The sequence below is a fragment of the Pseudocercospora fijiensis genome (genome assembly GCF_000340215.1).
Source record: "Pseudocercospora fijiensis CIRAD86 unplaced genomic scaffold MYCFIscaffold_1, whole genome shotgun sequence".
Classification (NCBI taxonomy): domain Eukaryota; kingdom Fungi; phylum Ascomycota; class Dothideomycetes; order Mycosphaerellales; family Mycosphaerellaceae; genus Pseudocercospora; species Pseudocercospora fijiensis.
In genome coordinates this window covers 1,370,296-1,383,602 of record NW_006921532.1, presented here as the reverse complement: position 1 = coordinate 1,383,602, position 13,307 = coordinate 1,370,296, and the positions used below count along the sequence as shown (strand labels likewise).

The 13,307-nt window shown below is 52.6% G+C and overlaps 7 protein-coding genes across 7 annotated transcripts in view; 5 read left to right on the top strand and 2 right to left on the bottom strand.

Moving 5' to 3' along the window:
* The window catches only part of MYCFIDRAFT_184415 (uncharacterized protein), a gene marked incomplete at both ends in the record, with an annotated part of 1,794 nt that extends 1,308 nt beyond the window's left edge, over positions 1 to 486 (top strand). The window contains 2 exons of the mRNA XM_007922630.1: positions 58 to 59; positions 150 to 486. Coding sequence (XP_007920821.1) covers positions 58 to 59; positions 150 to 486 — 339 coding nt within the window. The remainder of the gene's footprint in view (positions 1 to 57; positions 60 to 149) is intronic.
* A 152-nt stretch (positions 487 to 638) lies between these two features.
* Positions 639 to 3,326, bottom strand: MYCFIDRAFT_47800 (uncharacterized protein). Its single transcript, XM_007921809.1, has 3 exons — positions 2,971 to 3,326; positions 2,563 to 2,883; positions 639 to 2,510 (listed from the first exon to the last, which is right to left on the bottom strand). The coding sequence occupies exons 1-3, from the start codon at positions 3,047 to 3,049 to the stop codon at positions 946 to 948; spliced, it is 1,965 nt and encodes a 654-aa protein (XP_007920000.1). The 5' UTR covers positions 3,050 to 3,326; the 3' UTR covers positions 639 to 945.
* A 351-nt stretch (positions 3,327 to 3,677) lies between these two features.
* Positions 3,678 to 5,676, top strand: MYCFIDRAFT_129844 (uncharacterized protein; the record flags this gene model as incomplete). The annotated part of the gene is made up of 7 exons (XM_007922629.1): positions 3,678 to 3,971; positions 4,085 to 4,182; positions 4,258 to 4,462; positions 4,528 to 4,652; positions 4,699 to 4,790; positions 4,844 to 5,421; positions 5,593 to 5,676. Coding segments are annotated over 7 exons (1,476 nt in total), but the record flags the coding sequence as incomplete, so codon positions are not given.
* Positions 5,677 to 6,590: 914 nt separating this feature from the next.
* Positions 6,591 to 9,786, top strand: MYCFIDRAFT_47796 (uncharacterized protein). The gene is made up of 3 exons (XM_007921808.1): positions 6,591 to 6,839; positions 6,888 to 8,487; positions 8,550 to 9,786. Exons 1-3 carry the CDS (start codon positions 6,763 to 6,765, stop codon positions 9,576 to 9,578), a joined length of 2,706 nt encoding a protein of 901 aa, XP_007919999.1. The 5' UTR covers positions 6,591 to 6,762; the 3' UTR covers positions 9,579 to 9,786.
* Positions 9,787 to 10,136: 350 nt separating this feature from the next.
* On the top strand, positions 10,137 to 10,953 carry MYCFIDRAFT_47794 (uncharacterized protein). The gene is made up of 2 exons (XM_007921807.1): positions 10,137 to 10,287; positions 10,343 to 10,953. The coding sequence occupies exons 1-2, from the start codon at positions 10,173 to 10,175 to the stop codon at positions 10,774 to 10,776; spliced, it is 549 nt and encodes a 182-aa protein (XP_007919998.1). The 5' UTR covers positions 10,137 to 10,172; the 3' UTR covers positions 10,777 to 10,953.
* A 104-nt stretch (positions 10,954 to 11,057) lies between these two features.
* On the bottom strand, positions 11,058 to 11,991 carry MYCFIDRAFT_205641 (uncharacterized protein; the record flags this gene model as incomplete). Its single annotated transcript, XM_007922628.1, has 3 exons — positions 11,252 to 11,991; positions 11,128 to 11,216; positions 11,058 to 11,102 (listed from the first exon to the last, which is right to left on the bottom strand). The coding sequence occupies exons 1-3, from the start codon at positions 11,415 to 11,417 to the stop codon at positions 11,058 to 11,060; spliced, it is 300 nt and encodes a 99-aa protein (XP_007920819.1). The 5' UTR covers positions 11,418 to 11,991.
* On the top strand, positions 11,225 to 13,193 carry MYCFIDRAFT_212844 (uncharacterized protein; the record flags this gene model as incomplete). The annotated part of the gene is made up of 1 exon (XM_007922627.1): positions 11,225 to 13,193. The coding sequence occupies exon 1, from the start codon at positions 11,448 to 11,450 to the stop codon at positions 13,191 to 13,193; it is 1,746 nt and encodes a 581-aa protein (XP_007920818.1). The 5' UTR covers positions 11,225 to 11,447.
* Between the last annotated feature and the right edge of the window lie 114 nt (positions 13,194 to 13,307).

The window sequence follows — 13,307 nt, the reverse complement described above, 5'->3', positions numbered from 1 at the left end:
AAGACGCAATATCCTTAGCAACATGTCTCCAATTATCCAACGGAAAAATCCCCGAAGCCGTTCGCTCACACATAAGATTCAGGTAAGAACGCAAACACGCACCTCTCAATCCCCTTTCCACTATATCATTACTAAAATCTCCACAAAAGATTCACCCGCAACGCCTGCGCCCAAAAACTAGGATTCTCCAACGCCGAGCTCCTCCAAGAAACCGACTGGGAAAAAGTCACCCTGGATCCCCGACGCGCACAACCCAAATTGCCGAAATGGGTCTGGTCCCACGATCCAGAAACGTACACGTACAAACACTACCACGCCAACGTCAAGAGTATGGAAGCAGGAATTCCATTCGACGACTCGGAGATTGCGGAACGAGATCCGAATTTTCCAAAGGGGTATAGGTATGTGCCTTGGACGATTGATTGGATTATGGAGTGTATGCGGAAGGGTGTGGCGGTGGATTTGGGGGAGGGGGAGTGGGAGTAACGGTTCTAGAGAGCTTCGAGTATTGTGATTAATCATTATTATTGGGTGCGAAAAAATTCTTCGTCAGATGCATACGTTAAGAGAGGTGTCGCATACTTGCTTGCGAAGTCATTAGCTTATTCTTAGAAAGCTTTGACAGTGAGTAGAAAATTGGGGTTAAGAAATCTTTGATGATACCATCTATGACCGTAAACATCATTGATAGCCATTCGCTATGCACCACAGTGCCATGCGTGAAATGCCCAAGAACAGAGTCCGTAACCGTAACCGTAACCACCGTGCGCCCAATGCGTTTCGTTCGTTCACCAAGACGGTGCTCGTTGTCGCAACAGATACGAAAATCCCATGACAGAAATGCAAACCGCAGCAAACAAACCTTCCCAGACCTTAACCAGCGCCTTGCCATTCATTGCTTTATACGACATCGACAATGCTCATCTCACGCCCGTAAGTTTCTCCTCAGGAGCTCTTGTGGGCTCGTAGTCCTTGGGAGCCAACGCTGCCAACCCGGCCACTGGTCTTGCGTACGCTCGTCTTGCCTTCTGTACTACGACGAACCGGCGACGACCGCTTGCTTATGGTCAAGTTACCCATGCCATTACCGCTCTTGGCACTTGGTGTCTTCGGTGGCTTGCTTGGACTTGCAACCTGATCAGCACTTTCGGGACGATTCTCTGCCTCGCTCGTATCCGTGGGAACATCCCACTTGGTTGTCGTCGTCGTTGTGGTGGTACAGGATACTGCTCGTCTTTTGCCGCTGCGGCTGACTGGGGATTGGCTCGTCTTCCGAGACAGCATACGCAACGCGTAGTCCTCCTCAGATTCGTTGGCGTCCATCGTCGTCCGGGATCTCTGCGTATGAGCTGCTTGGGTGTCTTCTCGAATGCTGAAAGGCTGATTTTCGGTCATAATTCTCCTACCACCGTAGACCTTGTTCGTCTTGCGAGGCTGCCCAGGCGTGGGAGCTGGCAGATTCTCGTCTGCAACACCCACGCTGTTCTTAAAGTCATCGGCAGAGTTTGTGCCTCCATTTGATGTTGCGGCGGATTCGTTATTGGTGATCTCGCCAAGAGCTCGTCTTGGGCTCGCAGCATGGCGATCGCCGCCAGGAGGAGTGAACGTCTGACCGTTGCTGGCGAGACGTCTCGCACTCGAGGTCTGTACGCGTGTCGGAGTCGCGGGTTGCATTGATGCCATTATCTTCTCTCGCACGGTGTCTTCGAACCACCATTCCCGGAAAGTGCCTTGATTCAGGTGCAACCAATGTTGCTGCGGTCCAACAACCATGCCAGGTCGCATGAAGCGCATGAATGCAATGACTTCGTTCGCCGTGAAGCCATATCTGTAGATGAGATAGGCTCCAATCAGACAGCCGGTCCGTCCAAGACCTGCTTTGCAGTGTACAGCGATACCTTTATGCTTATCGTTGATGGTAGAGTGCGCCAAGTTCACGAACTTTCGGACCAGATTTAGCGGAGGGCATGTTCCATCATCGAAGATCATGTCCAGGTGCTTGATACCCAGTGCAGTGAAATAGCTGGGCGAGTAGAGCTCCGAGTTGAGGCGAACGACAAGACCAATCCCTCTTTCAGCGAAGTGGGTAAGCACATTCTTGAATGGCGTTGGTAAGGTAGCGTTTCGCTTGATGGCCGAAATCGATCGTGGCAGGTCGTTGTACATAGGGTCATTAGGGCCGATGACATGAGTTGGCTGATGTTGTGGCGAAGCAAAAGCCAGGAAATCGGGCGACACCCAGTTGAAATCGCCCATGTCAACTCGTTCATACTTCTCATACTCCTCGAGCGAGAATTCCTTCAGACCCACAAGACCCTCTTCTTTGGCTTTCCACACCCCGTACACGACATCTTGGACGGTCAAAGCATAGTCGGCCTGACTGTAGCCTGCGTCGCGGAATGGCATGCATGGCGGGTCCATTTGCGAAATCGGGGCCAGAGCCAGATGTGGTGGCCAATTCTGGATCAGAACCATGTAAGTGGCGAGAATGCAGGCGGCATTCGCTCGACCTGCGAATATGTTAGACATGACATGGTAGCAGGATTCACTTCCAAAACCTACTCCGCGCATCTGCATGACTCCAGAACACGACAGCTCGGTTCTCGTTGTCTGGGTGTCCCAACACATCGTGTAACTGCACAGCAAATCGGTATAGATGGCCAACGTGCAGTGGACCGAAATCGGCGTGGAAGGCATTGTAGAGCAGGCTGCGGTCTATGGAAAAGTAGAAGGGCGGAAGCGTTGGATTGCTGCTTTGTGCAGCCTGAGGCCCGGTCTGCGCGCGCGATGCTCGCTTGTGCGGCGACCGACTGTGCTTCGCAGGGTATGGGAACGGCGTGCTCTCATCGGGGGCATGCGTGTAGGATGCAAGGTAGAGGCGATCTGTAAGCGTGACCGTTGTCCCGTTAGCAATGCGGTCGACAATGTCTATGGCTGTCTGTCACGCTTGCCGCTTCTGATGGTGCGCACCTTGGATGTACTCAATCACCTGTCCATAGCTAGTGACGGACGCTGTCTCGGCGAGACTCTGCCGCGACTGATGAGGCATTGGCAGTGGCCGTCGCAGACTCCTGGCGCCTGCGGCGGAGAATGCAGACTATCGAATAATGCGTCTGGTATGGAGGTTGCGCTGGTATGAATAGACGGGCGGAGAGCTGCGATATGTGTATGTATTGCGGGCGGCGGGCGGCGGGCGGCGAGGTGGAGGAGGACGAGGTCGCGCGCAGCTGCAGGTACGCGGAAGTCCAAGAGCTCTGCCGACGATGCCTTTGCGATGAGATGCAATGCAGCCCGAGGATGAGTATGAGAATGCCGGAGCCACAGCCAGAGACGCGCGATGTGGGTGGTGTGAAAGCCAGTCTGTCTGTAGATGGAGCAATACATGTATCTATGCCAGTGCGCAAGCTTTGTTGTTCTGTTGTTGTTTTGCCAAATCATCGACCATGGCAACCCGGCTGGCGAGCCGTGCAGCCGCCTCGCCTCGCCTCGCCCTCCCGCCCTCCCGCCCTCCCGCCCTCCCGCCCTCCCGCCCGCCTCAGGGTCTCGCTGCATTCTTTCTTTCACATCAACATCGCACAACCGTTCGTCTTCGACCACGCTGTTCCAACTTCCAACCGTCGACCGGCGACCGTTACAGACAACCGCTCAGCTAGGCGCGTGCGGACGGTCGCGCAACAATAATGCTGGTGCAGCGCGGAAAAGCAGAGGGCTGGCTGCACCTCGACGTCGCTGCCCTGACAACATGGGCCGTCGCCAATGGCATCGAATTCAAAAGCGCTTCTCCTGCTCTGATACCCGGGAGAGGCATCGGCCTACTCGCGGACAGGCCTGTTCAATATTCCTCATCGGAGTCGTCCGTGTTCTTGACAATACCAGAAGACCTCGTCCTTTCGATGGAAGCGGTCAAAAGACACGCCCGTTTCGACACGCACTTTCGGGAGCTCATTGAGAGCCTTGACGACTTCGGCAGAGTAGGTACAGGCCTTTGACAACCCCACTTCTGGCCTCATGACATGCCCTATATCCTACTGAATACTCCGCCTGGCTAGGTGTACGGAGAGGAGTCTAGCTAACCTTGCCCTAGACCCCTCGAGGTGCCATTCTCTCCTTCCTTCTCTTTCAAGCTTCTGTCTCCTGCCCCCATCTTGCTGAACGTGTCGGCGTCCATTGTGCTCTTACAGAGTGCGTCTTCATCCAAATGGCCCGAACTTGACCAAGATCCGGAGTTGAGGATAAGCAGACGCTAACACTTCACAGCTACGTGAAGACATTGCCCTGTGAGCTTCTACCCACCTTTTGGCGTCCGGAAGAGCTTCAATTGTTGGCTGGCACTACTCTGGCGCCGGCTGTCGCTGCGAAGTTGAAAAGCCTGCGCCGTGAATATGATCTTCTTTGCGAGTCTGCCGCTCGCACACGATGGTACAATCTGGTGGAAGGACTTCTTTCATTTGAAGATTGGCTGGTAAGCTCCGCTCCCTATATGGCACCCCCGCTGCTGCCCACATTGCTCACCTACTGCTCTCACAGCATGTGGATGCCATGTTCCGATCGCGAGCCTTGGACTTCTATGGCTCTTGCATGATTCCAGGCATGGATTTGGCCAGTCATGCTGCCGGCGATGGTACTGTTGCTCGCTATGACCGCGAAGATGGGTTGGTATGATTTAGATACCATCACGCTGCAATACTAACGTTTCAGGCGATACTTTCTTCGATTGATAGAGGGCAAATCCCTTCAGGAAGGACAAGAAGTCACCATCACTTATGGTGACGAAAAAGGAGCTTGTGAGAGTAAGTCCTTTTTTCTACCTGGATCAAAGACGTGAAAATAATCTCTCAAACAGTGCTGTTCTCCTACGGATTCATCGACGATTCCATGGACACAGCAGAGACTTTGTTCCTCAGCCTAAGCATACCGGATAGCGACCCGTCGAGAACAGCAAAAATGAAGATTGCAGACTGCGCTCCAGGATTCAAGATCATCGATGTGGTCGGCAGCGGAAATGTCGATGACGAGTCCAACACAGAGGATGAGATTGATTGGAAGGGTGACTTTATCTGGCTTATGTGCGCTGGCAAAGAGGACGGACTCTGTTTTGAGCTCGCGAGAACAGTCGACCAGGACGAGCCAGAGCTCCAAGCCACTTTCCAAGGCATCGAACTGAAGCATGGAGCCAGCGATCTAAAGCGTCACCTTGCGCAGAGCGACCTATGGCCTGTATACAGGCTACGTGCTGTTGTAATCCTACAGCAGCGAGTATTCGACCAGCTGCAGCTGTTGTACAGTACCCAGGAAGACTTCGACGCTGTGCCGCATGGTGACGCAGCAGACGTCAGGAGCTTTCCTTATGCATCAGCCTTGAAGTTGAGGAGATTAGAATTCGAGCTTCTTGAGAAGGCGTACGGAGACTTTGAGAGACAGGTAAGTCTGCTGCCCTTGCTCAACTCTGCCTTTCTAGGCACAATATCTGTGCAATTGCGAATGCAAGATAGTGGTGTGCATACATCTATAATGGATCGTGGTATGGCCGAAGCCGCAGCTCGGAGCTGTGCGAGCGCGCACTTTTCGCAACCAGGACTAACTCCCAAACAGAAACTAGCTTTGGCAGACGATCCAGTTGTGAGACGATACTTGTCCGATATGAATGCTCAATCCCCGGAAGAGGACTTCGCATGATCTGCTTTCTATATTGAGCGTCTCAGTGGTAGTTATCCGAAGTCAGCTTCCCCACGAAGCTTAAGCTGCCCAGTATGCTGGGATGCTGGGAATGATGAGACAACCTGCTCTGATGTCTGTGTGTCGCAAGGATACATGATGAGATGAAAAGCGGAGCTCAAGTCAGATTTGCGGTTGACAAGACGATGGAGACCTCGGTACAGCACTTCTACGCAGACTGCTCTTCAGCATGGGCCGTGAAAGGTGCAGCCGCCATGCGTTAGCTATCTGCATCTGCATATGAGCCGCGCAGCTTACTGGGCATTGGCGATTTGGGTCTGCTATGATATCACACTTGGCTGGACAAAAGATGTTCTCGAACCCTTTGACAAATAAGAGCATAGCTGGTCCCAGCTCTGGTTGATTGCCCCGCTCTCCCTCGCTAACGTTGCTGTGCCTAGGTTTTAGTGGACAACAAACGACACTTTGCTAAATCATCAGAAACTTCACGCAATCGACTGACCAGATTTGCAACTGCTTGCTGAGAGATGTTCGCTCGTAGGGATGTTGGTCAACGGAATCGGGCCCTCGGAAGAATCTAGCATATATCCAATGCCTAGAATATAGGCGAAGTTCTGCCCTGTATCCGTCCGTTTAGTTCGGATATCGGCGGACTGGAAGGTTTCGAGCTTGTTAATGGCCAGAATATCACTCCCCACTTCTCACCTGAGAAGAAGTCTATGCCCCAACCAACCAATTGAGACGAGCTTCCGTCACTTGTGAAGGAACCGTCTGCATGGGGCCCTCCGCAAATTGATCGTGTGAGGCCCAAGCCGTCGCCAGTGTGGTACCGAGCGCATGTCCCAGTGCTGCCCCGGATTGTCCCATTGATGGCGCAAATCGCCCTCAAACACACTGCCGTCTTGCAATCCTCTCAACTCCAAGCAACCTTTATTCTGCCCAAAACAACGTCTGAGCTGAGCACTACCATTAGACTTTCAACCTGCGGCTGGATGAGCTCGACGACTCAATCCCCGCTCTCCAGCGAGACTTGGAACTAAATATACCACCTTCGGACTGCTAGCGGACGCTGGCGACTCTCCCACCATGCCGGGCATACTTCCAATGAAAGTCATCAAGGTCGGGACAAATGCGCAGACAAGAATTGCACAGGCTTGTGACAGGTAAGGTCAGCGAGGCGAGTGAATCAACTCCATCTCACTGGATCACAGATGTCGAAGCAAGAAGATACGATGTGATGGAATTCGACCCTGCTGTTCGCAGTGCGCCAATGTTGGCTTTGAATGCAAGACGAGTGATAAACTGAGTAGGCGAGCTTTCCCAAGAGGATACACAGAGTCACTGGAAGAGCGAGTGCGAGGTCTGGAGTCAGAAGTGCGAGAGTTGAAGGAACTTTTGGATGAGAAGGATGAGAAAATTGACATGTTATCGCGCATACATTCACAATCTTCTCATCCGATACAATTACCGTCACCGCGACGACCGTCTACTGCTTCAGTAGATTCGCCTCTTGGGAAGGCGGAATCTCTACCGAAAGACGACGTTTTTCGAGTACAACAGTCGCCTTATCTTCTTGATGAGGATGGAGCAGACTCTTATTTTGCGGGTACTTCTAGCGGGCGTACATTCATTGAAGCGTTCAAGAATCGAGTTCAAGAAACGGGGCGTTCCACACAGGACATCGACACCAATGTCATGCTCATGAGCAGCGTGAAGGAAAGGGCCGGAATACTTACTCCGACGTCGCCTGTCACGTTCAAAGCTCCTTCGAGAATGCTGTCTGACCAGCTCGTCAACATTTTTTTCCAAGAATGGGCACCATTATTTCCGGTCCTACACCGTCCGACTTTCTTGACCCTCTACGAGCGATATGTGGCGGAACCAGAATCCGTCACCGATAAAGGAGAACTTGCACAGCTTAACCTTGTCTTTGGCATCGCTTGCGTGTCAAGCGGCACACGGTCGTCACCAGACCTCGACAGCTTCGAATCGCAGTGGAAGGCTGCGCTGGACTCTATCATCACGGCTAATACTATGACTACTTTACAAGTGCTGGTTCTCGCACAACTGTTCTGCGTACAACAAGGTGACTATACACGACTGCTATCTTACAAAGGTCTTTCCACCACTCTATGCACTCGCCTCGGCCTACATCAGTCGCAGAAACGCTTCGCTCTGGGCACATTGACTTGCGAAACCCGGAAGAAGGTATTCTGGACGCTATACACCGTCGATAGCTTCACGGCTGTCATCCTCGGCCTTCCCAAACAACTAAAGGACGATGATGTCCACTGCGAATTCCCGGTCGACGCTGATGACGAGTACGTAACTGAGCGCGGGTTTCAGCCCACGCTACCTGGAGAATCGACCAAGCTATCTAGCGCTCTGGCACTATTTCGAGCTGCTCGAATACTCTCCAGAGTCTTGGAGGACGTCTATCCTGCGAAGACATCGTACGACCTGTCATTGAAAAAACTCGCTGAGCTCTCCGATGAGCTGGAGACGTGGTGTGCTGGTCTTCCGCCACATCTCCGCCTACAATTTGCTCAAGACAAACCGAGCACCGGAACCATTAGCAGCCGGTCACCTCTGCTTTCACTCGCTTATCACTACATTCGTGCTCTCATACATCGGCCGGCCATTTGTGCCTCCTTAGGCTCCAGGTCGCAGTCTTCAATGATCGCCATGGCCAGCTCGTGCAAGCATATGATCCAGATCGTACAACTTCTGGAAGAGAGAGCCCTCAGCTTCTCTTTCTGCTTGAACAGAGACGAGATGCTTGTGCTCTCTGGCTTTGGTTTATTGTTCCAGGTAAGATCGATCTTCCTCACGATTGGCCATCTCGTATTGCTTTTGCTGACAGCCAGGGACAGGGCATCGGGCTTGAACCTGCTTCGAAGATTCTGAAAGACAACAGCAAAATGCTAACGGCTCTAATCAACGTGTTGAAGAAGGCAGAGGCACCAAATGCTACTTCTTTTGAACAGGTCTCGAACTCATTCGTTCCACCACAAGCTCCTGTCATCAAAGCGAAAACACCACCCTTATCGCGGCACAACTCCGAAGAGGGAGAGTCCAGTCACAGCTCGCCCTCTTCGACTCGCAAGCAATTGAAGGCTCTCGCATCGCGATTCAGCGCTGCAGCGAAGCCTAGGCCGGATGCTAGCGGCGAAGGAGGTCGTCGAGCAACAGCGCATCAGATCAGCCTCCATCCCCGCAATGCACAAACGCAATCAGAGCCGTCCTTGCAGCCTGCCAACTACAGTCCATCCTCAATCTCTCATTCGGAGCCCGCACGATCTCCAATCAATCAGTATAGTCGACCAACATCGACTGCCGCCACAAGACCCTCTGCTCCACCAGCGTTGCAACCGAAGCCCAAACCACCATCCCCAACGACAAGGCATACGAATTTGGACTATCTTTCTTTCGGAAACGAGCCAGATGCCACCCCTCAGGTTGGCAACGTACCCACACAACCGATAAAGAGCGAGCCTGGCCCAAGCGACTGGGAAAAACTCCTTGGAAGCCTCGACAACGGCGACACGAACATTTACGATGCATGCTATGGCGGTCCACCGGTAGATGCCTTACTTGATGCGCCCACTCTCGAAATCCACAATAACGCATCTACGCCAGTAATCAGCAGCGAATCTGTCGCCTGGCATAATGACCTGTGGACTCTGTGTCAAAGTGACACCAATACGAGTTCCAATTCTGGCCTCACTCCGCAAAGCGGTGGCCACCCCGCAAGCATTGTATCTTTCTCGACCGACGAAGGTTTGAGCGGTTCGGAAGACTTCACGACTTCACAGGAATGGACGAATCCTGCGGCGGGGCGCTCGAGTAGTGAGACGTTTCGTGGAATTGTTATGCCGGCTGAAGACTCGCTCTTCCTATGACGGTGATAGCAAGCCATTGGGAACTGCTGTCTGAACGATTTCGAGATTGAGTGAGGGCGACAAAGACTCGGATACGCAATATCTGTCTTGGATATTCAGGACTTTTGGGTGGTTTATCTGACTTTTGGCTTGTTTGCGAAACGCAAGATACCATGGGACGTGTAGCTTGTTAGTGTTTTTAAGAGAGCGGACCATGAGGATGTCTTGGATTCATCTTGTGCTGTCTTTTGTGTCGGATTGTTTTTCTCAAAGCAGATTGGAGCTGGAGCTTCGAGAACACTGCACTCATTTCGAAAAGCGTAGTATCTGCGGATTCTAGAACAAGCCACTGCAGATTGTGGGTCCACGTGCGTAGTGTAGGACGACCTCGTGGCTCGTCGCGCCGTGCTACGTGCTACGTGCTACAACCAACTTTTTTGGTGTGGTGGGGCCAGTTATGACGTACATTGGGCGCGTGAATGAAAGAATAGTGCACGCGTGGCGTGGCAGATATATAGATTCTGTCAATCGACTTGGCTAACTGAACCTTTCTGTGTGAACAAACTATCTACCTCGAAAAAAATAACTCGTCATCAATCACAACACAACGCCATCATGTCGGACAAGGAAACTTCAACTCTCCAATCCACCATCGACGCTGTGTCGGGCACAGTCCAGAGTGCTTGGGGTTCGCTCACAGGCAGCACGAAGGATCAGGCGGAGGGAGAGCGTGAGTCGAACATCATCATCGTTGTATCCATCACTCACTAACAGTATATCTACAGAAAAGAAAGACATCGCCGAAGCTCGCGATGAAGTCTCCAAAGCCGGCGCCTCAGTCGGAGGCTTCTCCGTCTCAGCGTCCGGCGTGGCAGCCAACGACCCAAAACGACAAGAAGGCAGCTGGAACCAAACCGTGGGCGCAGGCAAAGAATTCGTCGGCGGAACCCTCGGTCTCGAAGGGTTGAAGCAAGAAGGTCAGAAACAAAACGAACAAGGCAAGGCCCAGGAAGCGGAAGGCCAGCTCAACGATTTGGGATCCGGTATCAAGGACCGGATTTCCGGAACTGTGGGCGGTGCTGTTGCGGGTTTGACGGGGGATCGGGAGGAGCAGGCGAGACGGGAGGCTCAGCATGATCAGGGGAAGACTTTGCAGAGGGGGGTGGAGAGTGAGGTGCAGAAGCAGGCGGAGGCGGAGGCGGAGCAGAGGTCTTCGTAGAGGTCAGAATTCGACAGCATGAGGATTACAGATCGATGGAGGACAGTACGGAATACGGAGACTTGAGTTTGGTAATACCCCGTGGAGGTTTGTGATTTAGATGGCTCTTGAGAGAGAGAGGGTCAAGGCTACTGTAGTATGATGTTTTCAACTCCAAGAACACACAGTCATCAACTTACACTCGGACTCGGCCTTGGATATAGAATGTACTTCTCTTCTGTACACTGTTGTGGCTCATAGAAAGGTGGAAGGATTAGAACTATATATAGTATATATATGTGTTATCGACGGCTGCCGGGCCGGGCATGATGCGTGGTTTGGAGCCGCTCCACACCATCATCGATTACCCACCGAACAAAGCCTGCCGGCGCCGGCCCCAGAGCCGGTCACAACGACTGAAGGAAGGATGGGCGTCCAGCCGGTCAGACAGATGTCCAAATCTCGACAACAATCCCGCATAACGTTATCTGGCCACCATCTCGTCCATCACGATGGCCTCGACTAAGACCAGTGCGACCGTCCTCCATCTTATCACCATCTTTCAGCGGTAGCCATCCATCTCCGTTGAACGCCGAACATAGACCGCATCGCATATCATCTACCACTCTACGAATCCACGTGTTCTTCTCTGCGGCGCACATGCTGTAATTCCAACATCTCGCGAAGCCGCCATGGAAGATCGAAAATCGCAGACTAGCTCGCCTCACAATGGCGGCCAAATCACGCCGCGTACTGCAATGGGCGAGGCACTCGCGAGGACGCCTTTGCGACGAGATTCATTCGATCGCCCAAATGGAATGCCCATGCTCGACAGCACACCGCGACGATTTTCCACAGGCGCCGCCCGAGTCCCTATGCCTGCACCCCAGGTCATGGTAGCCTACACTGTTGCCGAAGAGATTCTCGAGGAGAAGCGGTCGCGAACGCCGCGAGAACAGGAAGATCTTTCGGCAACCAGGGCGAGATTCAGCATGAGTTCGGATGTACCGTCCATCGCAAGGCTAGCTGCTCTGACCAGCCCTTGCTTTTTCCACAAAAGATTTGGAGATGCCGTGAATATAGAAAAGGTGCTGGAGGAAATCAAAGGCGACGATCAACTGTCGCATAGCAGACTCATGCAGACTGCTGCGAGCGTGAGGGAGGTCTCTAGACAGCTTCAGAGACGACCTCTCAAACGTGCGGTACGAAACGTCATGATTGTTACGAAAGCGCGGGACAATACACTCGTCACTCTCACGAGAGAACTGGCAGAATTTCTGCTCGCCACTCCGCGATACGGGAAGGATGTCGGTGTCAATGTTTGGGTAGATTCTAAACTGAGGAAATCGAAACGATTCGACATGGACTCGTTGTTCGCGCAAGACGAGCGGTTTGCGGACATGCTGCGCTTATGGACACCTGCCTTGTGCTTGGAACGTCCAGAGTTATTTGACTTGGTCATCACTCTTGGAGGAGACGGCACCGTCCTATACACTTCTTGGCTATTTCAACGCATCGTGCCACCGGTGCTGTCATTCTCACTGGGCTCGCTGGGTTTCCTGACGAACTTCAATTTCGAGATGTACAAGGAGCAGCTGAATCGTGTCATGGGCGAACAAGGCATGAGAGTCAACCTGCGAATGCGCTTCACATGCACCGTATACCGATCAGCTGCTTCATCGGTAGTGGCGTCATCGGCCGCATCGACAACTAGTCTATCAACAGCAACGAGCAACTACGGCAGCAGTGAAAGTCAGAGCACCAAGATTGAAGGCGAGACGCACGAAGTCTTGAACGAATTGGTTATTGACCGAGGTCCAAGCTCTTACATCTCCAGCTTGGATCTCTACGCAAACGATAGTCTGCTCACTCGGATCAGCGCAGACGGTATCATTCTGAGTACGCCTACAGGAAGCACGGCATACTCGCTGAGCGCCGGAGGAAGCCTGGTTCATCCAGACATCCCGGCTATATTACTAACCCCCATATGTCCCCACACACTATCCTTTCGACCAATGCTGCTGAACGACGACATGGCATTGAAGGTGGCGATACCTTCCACTGGCAGAGGTGGAGCATTTGTATCATTTGATGGCAAGGGTCGTGTAGAGCTTGGTCGTGGCGACGAGGTGGTTGTCCGGGCTTCGCAATACCCCTTCCCCACCGTTATGGGCCAACCTCTGGAGTGGTTTGACAGCATATCTCGCACATTACGCTGGAACACTCGCGCCGCGGAGCAGAAAGGCTGGGCAGGTGGTGCCGAGGGCGACGGAGCGGAGTTTGTCGAAACTGATGAGAGCGTCAAACACGACGTACGCAAGGAACCGGAATTTGATATAGATTTTGATGACGATGGTGAAACTGTGAGTGCTAAAGACAGCGGCTATGGCAATTCGGAGTCTGGAGGCATTGGTGCATCGGATTTGAGGTGGGCTTGAGAGAGCTGCATATTGCTCACGAGCGACTGTGAAATAGCTAACGACATTCGACACGGCCGCACATATGATAGAGTCATCAGGCAAACAAGAGGTTGTTGGTAGAGAATTAGTGTT

Bases quoted from the DNA above. Each gene is read 5' to 3' on its own strand.
- MYCFIDRAFT_47800 (XM_007921809.1), bottom strand. From the start codon at position 3,049: ATGCCTCATCAGTCGCGGCAGAGTCTCGCCGAGACAGCGTCCGTCACT. The intron at 2,884-2,970 runs GTGCGCACCATC...TCACGCTTACAG, and splicing joins GGTGATTGAGTACATCCAAG to ATCGCCTCTACCTTGCATCC. The intron at 2,511-2,562 runs GTAGGTTTTGGA...ACATATTCGCAG, and splicing joins GAGTCATGCAGATGCGCGGA to GTCGAGCGAATGCCGCCTGC.
- MYCFIDRAFT_47796 (XM_007921808.1), top strand. From the start codon at position 6,763: ATGCCGGGCATACTTCCAATGAAAGTCATCAAGGTCGGGACAAATGCG. The intron at 6,840-6,887 runs GTAAGGTCAGCG...ACTGGATCACAG, and splicing joins ATTGCACAGGCTTGTGACAG to ATGTCGAAGCAAGAAGATAC. The intron at 8,488-8,549 runs GTAAGATCGATC...AGCCAGGGACAG, and splicing joins GCTTTGGTTTATTGTTCCAG to GGCATCGGGCTTGAACCTGC.
- MYCFIDRAFT_47794 (XM_007921807.1), top strand. From the start codon at position 10,173: ATGTCGGACAAGGAAACTTCAACTCTCCAATCCACCATCGACGCTGTG. The intron at 10,288-10,342 runs GTGAGTCGAACA...GTATATCTACAG, and splicing joins GGATCAGGCGGAGGGAGAGC to AAAAGAAAGACATCGCCGAA.